Source organism: Misgurnus anguillicaudatus, chromosome 4 (genome assembly GCF_027580225.2).
Source record: "Misgurnus anguillicaudatus chromosome 4, ASM2758022v2, whole genome shotgun sequence".
Taxonomy (NCBI): Eukaryota; Metazoa; Chordata; class Actinopteri; order Cypriniformes; family Cobitidae; genus Misgurnus; species Misgurnus anguillicaudatus.
Window position 1 is genome coordinate 3,008,772 of NC_073340.2, and position 12,421 is coordinate 3,021,192.

The 12,421-nt window shown below is 35.9% G+C and overlaps 1 protein-coding gene across 1 annotated transcript; it reads left to right on the forward strand.

The window, feature by feature from the left end:
- Positions 1-6,619: 6,619 nt before the first annotated feature.
- On the forward strand, positions 6,620-12,320 carry LOC129420706 (serine protease 33). Its single transcript, XM_055175726.2, has 7 exons — positions 6,620-6,859; positions 6,997-7,020; positions 7,166-7,251; positions 7,470-7,549; positions 9,181-9,452; positions 11,190-11,350; positions 11,531-12,320. The coding sequence occupies exons 1-7, from the start codon at positions 6,814-6,816 to the stop codon at positions 11,786-11,788; spliced, it is 927 nt and encodes a 308-aa protein (XP_055031701.2). The 5' UTR covers positions 6,620-6,813; the 3' UTR covers positions 11,789-12,320.
- Positions 12,321-12,421: the final 101 nt, after the last annotated feature.

Here is a 12,421-nt window from a genome sequence, read left to right on the forward strand (position 1 = left end):
ATGGAAAAACAAAAACTGCATACGTTTATGTGTAAGTCTGTCCTTATACAATAAACAGTTGTTTGTATTGATTATAGACTGAGTTTTGCACTGCAGTTTCTTTTGAAAACTTGGTTATATTTTTGTTTAGTTGGGTTTAGTAAATGCATGTATTATGTTTGTTTTGCTGCAAGACAAAAATGAATCATTCATCTTAGAGTACAGTTTATGAAAAAAGTAGAATTGTTGCAGTAAAGACTTTACAGTATTTACAACAGGACACTACTGCAAGATAACAAACATATTCAATATTACTTCCATTTACAGTAAAAAGGTAAAAATAAACAAATACAAACAGAAAAGGCCACTGAAGAATAAAGCAAAAAAGAAAATCTCATAATCTAATCTATTGCGTTTCTATTTGGCCACATGTTCCCATTCACATTACACCTGATTTTTCTCTTGCAAGGCATCTTGTGAAGAATCTTTTGCCATGTCTTTTCCACCTCTGACAGTGTTCAGGTGTGATGTCTGGGAATGCACCATCTATTACATCCAGGTGGGACTGGAGGAAAACCTCTCCCTTGTCCTGGTGGTCTTCCGCTGACTCGTGCAGACATATTTTTGTGTTGCTCATATTGTTCCTTTTCCGCACAAGATCGACCTAAAGAGCCCCTCCTTTACTCTATTGTATACCATATAGTCATCCAATTGAAAGAACCTGAGTGTGTTTCCTAGGTGGGAATTAGCTGTGATTTATATATTTGCATTGGTACAATAAGTTGTTTTTCAATCCCAATGGAATAAAATACAGGGGATATGTTTATGTTTCAATTCATCATATAAACAGCTGTTTACTTTGACTATAAGTGAGGTTTAGCACATGATGTTATCTGTTTTGACATGCTGTGTGAAAGCATTTGTAAATTTGACATTAAAAATCTATTGTTTTGGTCTTGTTTGAGCTTGTCTGTAAAAGAAATTAAAGCATTTTAAATTTGTGTTAATTGTATGCATTTTGTGTTAAACCAACAAGAAATGTGTTAATAGTATAGCTTACATAGGTGGATGTAGTGCTAACTGTGTTAAGAGTTTTGAAAACTTGTTAAAAGTATTGAAAAATCTGTCATAGCAATCGTAAAAAACTGTAATCTGGGAATCACATGCAGAATTTCCTAATATATAACACATATACAGACCGGCTATCTTCTATCTCATCACATAAACCCCTGCTAAATCCTGCTTAATGGGGACAACCAGCAAAAAAAAAAAAAAACATGAATCTTAACAAGGAAGAAGGAAAAAATAGGAAGAGAAACTGGATATGGAACTACCACTTCATGTTTTCAATAAATAAAGAAGAGAATAATAAAATAAAAGTGGAGTATGATAAGCTGCCAATAAATTAATTCTCCAACAAAGAGTACTTAAAGATCAGGGAGGCACCTATCCCCAATCTCACAGTAGACAAAAGAGCTGCCTGTTACACCTCAAAAATCACATGATGCACTAACTACTAATTTGATTTCAAAGCACTATTTCAATCTGCTTTCAATGTTGTCTTGACTTTGCATGAAATCAAATATAACTAGAGAAAATACTTTTAACAAAGTAAACAAAAGAACTCCACATTCCTTGTCACATTGACATCACTTCTGTCAACATCAGCTTAGACATTGACATCACTTCTCTCAATCAGGCTCCCAGCATTTGCACTTGCGAAATCCAGCAGCTCTGACACATAGTATGACAAGTCTGTATGGTTGGTTTGACCATTTTCCTCAACAAAACCATTACGATTACTTAATATCCAGTTTGCAGTTCTGTCTTCATGGTCAACTTGTCAATGTCACTGACCCATGTGCTTGGTCCTAAGGTTCATTGATTGGTAAGAAGTTAACAAAATATTTGAACCACTCTTACTTTGTCAGAGTTTATTTCCCAGATGCTGTAGACATTGATATTAGGATTCACAGCCACAACTTCATATGGGGATGAGTCCCATTTATAAGAAACTTTCTTTCTACCTTTTTCACCCCTATTTTCCAACAACACTCTGTATCCAACAGCCAGTGGACAGCCCTTCACCTTTCTGTCTTTCATGTCGTCCTTGTTCTTTCAGAGTGTGCATCCTTCCTATATTTTCTGCTTCACACAAATCTTTTCTCAGCTTGGACACAAATCCTGATAGTCCACCACATCCTCATTTAGAAGTACGTTTTGAAACAGGATGTCAATTGGGAGACGAGGAACTATGCCAAACATAAGAAAGAACGATGCAAAACCAACAGTCTCATGCTCTGTGAAGTTGCTTCAGCATCTGCGGCCATTTTGATTTTTACTTTGGGAGGTAGGGTTCTGATCATGCATTCAAGCGTGACAGTGTTTGACTACAACCAAGCAACAACCATTTCAAGACGTTGGTATAATGTTGTTATGACCTTTCCAATGAATATTTGCTTTGGCCTCGAACTGTCAATTCCACATTGACAGTGCTGCCTACGGACAGGACAGAAGATGGAGGTAGCTTAACCCAAACTAGATGTTCAGTTTGTGGTTCCAGTGTTACTCTTTTCTGTAACTTTACTGTGCCAACTTTCACAGTTTTATATTTTTCTCGCCATCTCGCTACATTAAAGAAAAGAGATAGGAACATACAGTATAGCACGCATCACTCACATCATTACATGGTTTAAACATGAGGCTCCAGTATTCATTAGTTTCTCTCAGTTGCACCAAACGTCTCTTTATGACATTTGTGCCTAAATCAACTCTTCAGTCTGGCCAGGCACATAGAGCAGCCATATACTGTGGCCTTAAGGTCATAGACTGCAGTAGGTGACACTTGATGACCACCACAACCAACAATAACAATATCTTGTGCTGAATGATTTCTTATATCTGGATTACTTTCTAGAAGTGTGTATTACCTCTATGATTCATTAGAACTCTCTCCAGCATATCAATCACCTTTTCCAGAGCCATACTGTCTGACTGTTTTGAGTTGAGTGAATCTTGTTCGACTTTTACTGGACATGGACTAGAATTTACATGCATTTCATTTGCAATTACTTTCCTCTCAAATTGAGAATTTTCTCTGAATCTGATACTACTCTGAATGGTACTCGATCGGGATCTCCTGTGACTCATAAGCTGTCCATTTGTCTATAGTTTTTGAATGAAAAGTCAGAGTTAAATCTGAGTTTGGACAGTTCCAAATGAACATTTGCGTGACTTCACCCAGTGGGTTGTCTAGCACATTGCCTTGCTGTTTTAGACACTCCGCTGTGATATGGCATCTTACCTCAGAACCGCATTCCCCCAAATGTCTCCACCATTCTTCCCAGTCATGACACTCCCCTTATTCAGCCCATGCCTAAGGGACCTGTCTCCTTGCTATGGTGAAAGAGCAGCTTGCGCCAACTTTATGCTTGATGTTTTAATTAGGTCAGGTACCCAGCCTTTAGATAAACCCTAAATTGTATTCTGTGAACACCTGCTATGGCATGCATATTTGTTTCTGTTTAGGCTCCAGTTATGTTTTACACAACAGGGATTTTTGCAGTCCCCCAAAGCGTCAGCTACTGACGCAATGCAGAGAGGCTGAGTCAAAAGGGAACATCTCAAGTTACTCAATGACCCTTGGTTCCATGAGAGGAGGAAACAAGACATTTTCTCATCTGATGTGTAAAACATTCTTTATCCATGCATGCGTGCATTCAGTTGAAAGATTTTGAGTTTAAAAGGCAATGCTTCTTATATAATGCAGGAGCCAACCATAATATTTGTGCGCTCGAACGCCATTGGCTATTAAAAAATATTGTTTTTATTAATGTGCATTTATAAAGTAAAAAGAGGATGGAGGTTAAATTATAAATTTTATTTGTGATCTGAGAAATGCACCAAACCAACTAAGAACAACTGTACTGATGAATTGAATTGATGTCAACTAATGTCAGTTAACAAATGTCCACAAAAGGAAGCTTATTATAAAGTGTTCCCTATGAAACTGTAACAAGATGTCTTGAGTTACTCCAAATCGGTTTACTAAAGATTGCTCACATATCTTTACAGGATCGAGCAAACATGACCTGACTAACTCAAAGGCCAAACAGGTATATTCTCACATAAAATAAGCATATGTATACCCCTTAGTGGCAACCACTTGAACTGCAAGGATCATACTCAGTCTACTACACTAACCTAGTATTTGTTAGTATTTGTCTTAATCACTGTCTTGCTAACTAAAACTTATAACAGTTTTAAAACATCAGCAACATGCCCTGCTCTTCCTTATTTCTGCCTAAGCAGTGTTTTTATGTTCACCTGTCTAATTTTTAATTTCCCCAATTGTTCTTGTTTTTTTTTTCTGTATCACAATGATATTGTACTGTAATTTGTTGACAGAAGCAGTGATGGCCGGTGACTTCTTTTTTCGAGGGTGCTTGATGCGAAGTTCGTCATCGTCACAACATGTATGTAGCCTGTCATTTGTGTGGTTCGTAATTTCAAATTATGTGTTCTTATGTGTCTTGTCAAAATAAGTGCCTGCTGCAGACTAGGCTAAAGGGTTTATGATAAGAGAGAGGCTCGCATTTGCCAGATACTCGCATAATCTCATGCATAATCAAAGTTTACTGTTAAGGGAGTGTCTTGCGTGTATTTTGTGACGTAAGCGTCTCTTTAACATAAACGGTTTTGACGTGTGTGCAGCAGGCACTTATTTTGACAAAACACGTGATGCACATGGTTCACATGCAACAAACACATATTTTGAAAACACAAGCAACACACATGACACTATTTTGAATTTGCCGCGGATGAGCAGTCCAAGACGCCAATGGAAGTTTAAACAAGAATTTACTTGCAGTTAATATTTCATATTAAGTAATGTGTAAGTTTGTGCTGTTAAAATGTATATGCCATACAGAAAAAGTGCAGCCCAATTTTCAATTATTGTCATAACATCATAGAAAACATAAGAACATCAAGAAAAACTAACATCTTCAAATAACTGTATGCTTCTTTACCAACATATAACCATCTTATTTTTCTCTTGCTCTAATTCTACCTGGTCACACTGTGCCATCTAGTGGAAAACTTTACATTGCATGAATGGAGCTTTACAATAATTAGCTTTTTACTTATATAAAAATGATCCTTTTATGCTAAATGCCAGTGGTATACAATAAAATGAAAATTCTTCATTTATAAATGTGTACTGTGATTTAAATGTGACTTTTTTGTTTTATACTATTATTAACCTTAACTTCTATGTTTATGGTTTTTAATCAATGTCTAAGAATTATTGATAACATAGAAAAAACTGTCACTGGCTTTACTGATTATTTCCAACACTTTTTGATTATTGGAGATACAGAAAGACAGACAGACACATAGACAGACAAGTGACAAATTACCAAAAAAGTTTACTATACCGAAACACTTTACTGAATAAAAGGCATAAAAATAATAAAACACTATATCCTGTCAAAAACTAGTAATTATTGTACATATTATATGTTTGAAGAGGCAGAGTAAAATATATTTAATTGTATTGTATAGTGGGTGTTAAAACTGTCAAATAGCTGGGGTTAATGTTAAAATTAAAGGTAAGGCGGTAAAAGCATTAGTGACTTCCTGTAGCATTCTCAATGGATTAGTCAACTGAGCACTTTTCATTTCAGCAAGCATGTCATGTCACTGCTGACCATCAACTATTTCAGAAAACCATGAATTATAGCCCGAACCTAGCATACCCCCCACCCCCTTAACTGGGACCCCAGCTGAGAGTGAGGTTCATTAATAAACTTTTTTTTAATTATTATATTAATGAAAAATAATAATTTAAGGCAGTTAATTGTTTTTACTGTGTACATTATCTTTAAAGTGCATTATAGGCATTATATTGCCCATCTGCCACCCTGCATTTGCTTTAATTCCTGTATGTGTTCACTGCACTAGACTGACAAATTGCCATATCTAAAGGATAGACATAAACAAACCCAGGTAAAACACAACGCTTTATAGGCTATTATGTTACACAAAAAAATCAATGTATGAGATTATGGTTTGCAGACAATTACGCGCGGGTAGGCTACACATGTTGTTTTAAACTTCACTTTGTGCTCACCGCAAAAATACAGATACATTTACCTTCATTATGCAAATAACATTCTACTTTGAGAGTATACATTCTACATTGTTGTTTGTTTATCTGGCTGTGTCTGCAGAAGCACTGGAAAAATATTCAAAACCAGTTAAACCTGTTCTCTGAAAGCTGAACTCCCATGCAAACTGATTGAATAGTTGGCGTCTGTTTTGTAAAGTCCCTGTAACCCTCACAGTAGTATTAAAAGACAATGGTCAGTTTATTTAAACATTTAATCTCTAGTAAATTATTTTAAATAAAGAGACATACGTTTTAAAAGACACAAAAATAGCAGGCCTTGTTCATTTATTAAGTAATATATGTTTATATATAACTTTTTTAACAGAGTCACCTTGCCCGGCCGCATACTTGGACACATTCCCGAAACCAAATAGGGAAACCAAAACCGCTGCACGTGAACAGCGGGGCGGGGACTTTGAACATGGTCAGCAGAATCGAGGCTCTTGATTGGCTGTTGTATGTCAGGTAGATACTTCTTTAAAAAAATCGCAGGTAGGCTTATGTTTTTCGGATGTCCGGACCTGTTGACAAGCGTAGTTTTCGTACTAGGAATATCAACTCATAGGATTATCAAAAGCAAAAGGATTTGCCTCTTTTCAGTTGTTTAGTTCGACAAAGTTTAACGTTTCTGAGGATTCCGGAAGAAAGTTTTGTATTATAGGATGCCGTACGTCTCATGTTGTTGGAAAGTCTTCCTGGTGTTGTTTGGTATGTAAAGTTAAGCTACGCACCTTTGTGTCGTTTTATCTAATATGATAATGACTAATAATGAATCGACCACTAATATTGGATTTAACCTCATTTTGTGTGTGTTTTTTATTTATTTTAATTTTGGACGCCTTCAGGATTGTGGATGGGCGAGGCTCAAGGTAAACGACTGACCTAATTTAAACTCGTTTTAACCCTCTTAGGTGGTAATCTAGTGAATAAAATCAACATTTAACGTTAAGTGTTTATATATGTTTCGCTATACTTTAGCCTACTTTACACGACTAATATTTTCTTTGCCTCAAGAATGTGGTAGGACACCAATACTGAACAGGATTGTTGGAGGTGTTTCTGCGTCAGACGGTGCTTGGCCTTGGCAGGTGGATATTCAGGTAATGATGTGAGCCATTACTAAAGTATTTCAAAAGTAAATTAAAGTTGTGAAAACCCGTTGATACTTAACTAGCCGCAGATCCGGATTGTTTATTGTGCATTCGGAGTTCTGTCAATTTCAATTCAATAACATTTCACATAAAATCGCTTTTTCAAATCTTGTTAGATTATTTAGATGTTATATCTTTTCTAATCTAATTGCTAACTAATGTTTCAGATTCCGACCCAAGGTCATGTTTGTGGAGGAACGCTCATTACAGAGAACTGGGTTTTGTCGGCTGCACATTGCTTCCCCAAGTGAGTTTGGATTTCTTAACGTACCGTGGCGGAGAGGTGCAAAACAACAAATCCAAAATCAAAACAACATATTAAAAACACAAATGCAAATCTATAAACAAAATGGCAAATCAAAAACACAATGACCAATCAAGTCACAACATAAGTTAGAAAATACAACGACAAATCTACAAACCGGAAAAGGTAGGTACATTGCGTGAATGGAATTCTTGCTGCTGATTGGACGACACATCTGTCAATAAATCACAAATGTGTGCAATATCAGTTGGAATTTTTTTATAAATGTAGAACAACTTCGGTTTAATTTTACTTTGAACATAACATTGTCAGCCGGGACGATAATACAACAGTAAAAGTTTGTATTAAATACACCTGACTGACCTTGTTAGTATGCAACTGCAACCATTTTGTCCTTTTATCTTTGCAAAAGAAATTATTCAATTGCATTTTAAATTTAACTTGTTTCAAAAACATTTTTTTTCAACAGCAAGAACAATATGAAAAATAAATTAAATTTAATTTGAGCATAATCTCAAAATAGTGCAACAGCATTAGCAGCGGGACAAAATTAACAAATGTTACTGTCATCCCGACAGGACCTCCTGACATTTAAACCTGATTTACTTTGATTCTAAAAAAAGCAAATTTCAGAATGTATTACAGAAATAACCTCTAGGTTGACCAGTATTGTAAAACATCAAACTAGAAACACTTGTATTAAAAAAAACATTACTGCTTTAGTAATTTACTTTACTTTTTAGTAATTTACTACCCACATGAAACGATTGCAAAATATCGCAATAACTGGCAGCTCTGTCAAGCGTTGTGTGCTGAACATACTTTCATAGTTTGGAATGCAAATGTAATAAGGGCTCGGTTCTCTTGCTTCGTTAATACTATAAGCTAATTTTATTTCGGGTAATTACAAATACAGTACAATAGCTAACCACTATCACTAGCTCTAATACCTGTTAGACTTTATCATGTCTCACTTTATATGTTCAATACCACGTGAAGCAGATGAATGAATGTGCATTTGTCACCAACTGGACATGGGTGGGCATTACGTTTACATGTTACAATAATCACCCTCAGTGTGATGTAAAAATGAATGACGTATGGCTTTTAAATGTTTCTGTCACTGCTAAAAACAGTCAAAAGACAGTCGTGTCTCTTTTAAAACGTGGTTATTTTTGCACATGAACTGCTGAATGATGGCCAAATTTGAACCCACAGTAAGAGCAAAACATAGTGTACATGTGCGCACTCTGCTACCAGCTCTACTGGACTTTTGGTGTATCTTGATTGACAGAGGTGTCGTTCATTTAGCAGTAACCATTCCGTTCGCACAATATACCTTCCTTTTCTGGTTTGTAGATTGTTGGGAATTTTGTTTTCTGACATGTTTTCTTGTCACTGGATTTGTTGTTGTGTTTTTTTTCTTTTTGGCTTTTTTTAACGTAGGCCTTTGTGTTTTCAATTTGTTGTTTTGTTTTGCACTTCTTGGCCAGCATATGAATGCCTCTGGCAATTCATATTTAATGTATATTAAATTCTTTAATATACATTTAATGTATATTAAATTCTTTAATATACATTTGAATTATTTTAAATGTTTCCTCTCTGTCCAGCCCTAATGACGTCACCTCCTACAATATTTATGTGGGACGGCAGCAGCTGAATGGTTGGAACCCGGATGAGACCAACCATAAAATCAATCGTGTAGTGGTTCCCTATGGTTACACTGATCCCCAGCTGGGCCAGGATATTGCTCTTGTGGAGCTAGCTACACCTGTTGTTTGGTCGGATCGTGTTCAACCTGTCTGCTTGCCTTATGCCAATGTGGAGTTCAATAGTGATATGAAGTGTATGATCACAGGATGGGGTGACATCAGAGATGGAGGTGAGAGTGAAGGTTAAAACCCATTGTAAAAAGTGTTTTATTTTTTTTATGTTGTTTTCATTTAAAAAAATAATTTTTAAAAGTTGATTTAATGAAAATTGACACTATTTACCATTTAAATCACTCTGTTCATATAAGAAATTATTTTTGCAGAAATTATCTTTGCACATAATTTAAAGTTCACATAACACACTTCTGCATTTCTGGTGTTAATCTGGAGTTCCTATAGAGTACTATGACATCCTTTATATCTCTGAAGAGTCTTTAGTTTAATCAGATTTATAAAAGAAAGATTAGCTTTACTGAATCTTTCCGAAAACGTACGAAAAACTGAAGGAGGAGGAGTTACTACCGTGGGAGGAGCAAGTACGTGTCATGCAACATACAACACTGTTTAACTTATGATTCACTACATGTTCGTGTCATCTATATAATATGCACGCACCTATTTCCAACATAAAAGACAGAAGTCTTACTGCATGCAACTCATGACCCGGTTGGGAAAATCCAGCGCATCAAACACACAAGCAAAACTCCGCTGCTACCCCGGATAATAAACTATATCCATTGTTTTCATACGGCTGACTTTCTTCTGCTTAAATCCAAAAACACACTTCTTCTTTCGTGCCATTGTTGACTTTTGAAATTAAACAAAGCAGTGTCGCGTGATATGATGTTTGCAAGTTCTAGCATCTCCCGCTGATTGACGGGTGGGCGGGGTTTTCCGGGGGAAGTGCCCATATAAAGAAGTGATGCGTATAGAAAACCCCTGAAACGTCAGCTGGACATGTAATCGAAAAAAACTTTCTGAAACTTGTACGAACCCTGGCGAAGTGCATTCGGCACAGAAATACTCTGTAACACGCCCAACTGCTTTTTTGACAATTTGCCTACGTTAAAGGAACAGTATGTAGGATTGTGGCCAAAACTGGTACTGCAATAACTGAACTTGTGGCTAAAACTGGTACTGCAATCACACAACTCGTGGCCAATACACAACATGACAACATAAACATCAGTTTAGGGCTGCAACTCCACTTTTTAAATGACAATATCCTGGCCAGACCATTGTAGTCAGTGTTATAAGTATTTGAAATGAAAATGATTTCTTAATGTCTGGTGACATATCAGGGCCATTTTATGATTAATTGATATAAATTTCTTACATACTGTTCCTTTAAGCATGAGGAAACAACTCTATAACTGTGTTAATAGGTCGGAATGCTTGAAATACCATTGAACAAAGAAACATCTTTACTTGCAGAGTCTGTGTTTCATGTTGACTTTAATAGATTTTTTCATTGTTTTTGACTTAAATCAACAGAATGGCATTTATACACTATAAAGAGATCATAAAAGAATAATCGATTAACTAGTATGCACATTTACAGTAATGCATAATACAAATTTAAAAGGAAATAAAAAATTTTTAATGCAGCCTTTAAACGTTACACATTTAATGCATTTTGTACAACCAGTACAATTCATGGAATGTTTCCCTTATACACACACACACACACTGTACATAATCGTGTTACTATACACATACTGTAATAGTTCTATGTAGTACGTATGGGTGCAGTAGTATGCATACATTCCGGACATTTGTTTTTTATTTTCATGTGACTCATATTCTTTTGTTAAACTAATAAATCTGACTGAAACATGCTGTAGGTTGCTTAGTTCAAAAATGTATTGTTTTAATTTTATTTATTCAAACCTTGATCTTCTGTTCAGTTGCTCTACAGGGGGTCGGGCCTTTGCAAGAAGTGCAGGTGCCAATCATCGACTCCAGTTCTTGCCAGGATATGTTTTTAATAAACCCCACAGAGAACATTGACATTCGCAGTGACATGATGTGTGCTGGCTTCGCAGAAGGGGGCAAGGACTCTTGCCAGGTAAGGGCAGCATTTCATATTTGTGTGTTGTGCCAGTGTGTTCACGTAAAACCTGAAATATATTGAATTTATGCATTTTTGAACTTCTGATCACTTGACCTACAATCCCATAATGCATTACTTGTATGAGAAACTTCAGTTGCCAAGGAAATGCCTCAGACATCTGCTCTTGTGTTTTAGGGTGATTCTGGTGGCCCACTGGTGTGCCAGATAAGTGATGGTAGCTGGGTACAAGCTGGTATTGTGAGCTTTGGTCTTGGCTGTGCTAAACCAAACCGACCGGGAGTCTATGCCAAAGTATCCAGCTTTACGAACTACATCCGGTCCAATGTTGGTGGAGTCCAGCTCAAGAGCGCATCGAGTCACAATTGGGCTGACCGGGTCATGGTGCTTATAAGAACTTTAATTCTACTGGTACTGGTACAGCTGCTGAGATAGACACTCTATAACAAAAAACACCCAAAACAAATCAAAATGCCATCCAACTTGAACATATTTAGACACTGCCATAACATCTAGGATTTATAGTCTTCAGAGAAGCTTTTAATCATTATCATTATTAAACTTAATGTATGTGAACTGTTAGTATAATCTAACAATGAAACTAAACACATTTGAATTATTTTTAAATGATTTTGAATTATTTTAAACATACATTTTTTTGTAATCTAGGTTGATGTCTTATGGTGATGCATTTATTATCTGAAATCTGTCAAGCCTGTAATGATTACTAACATCATAGGAATAATCAAGTAAACTATGCAAATATGATAAATAGCAATAATTCATACTAAAGACATGAACACTCTTTGTACAAAAATTAGGAATGCTGTATACTCTTTATGTAAGGACATATCAAACCTTACGTGTTTTATCCAAAAACTAATTTATGATAATACATAATTCATCAACTGTGTTTTTCTTTGTCAGTTTTTCTATGTAAATAAATGTAACCAAATTCTTTTTATAATTTATAGTGTGGATTCATGTTTATGAAAACCAAACACTGGGTGTTGCGTGTATGGTGTTAAACAGACCGTCAGAAAATACAGAAACATCTCTCTGACAGCT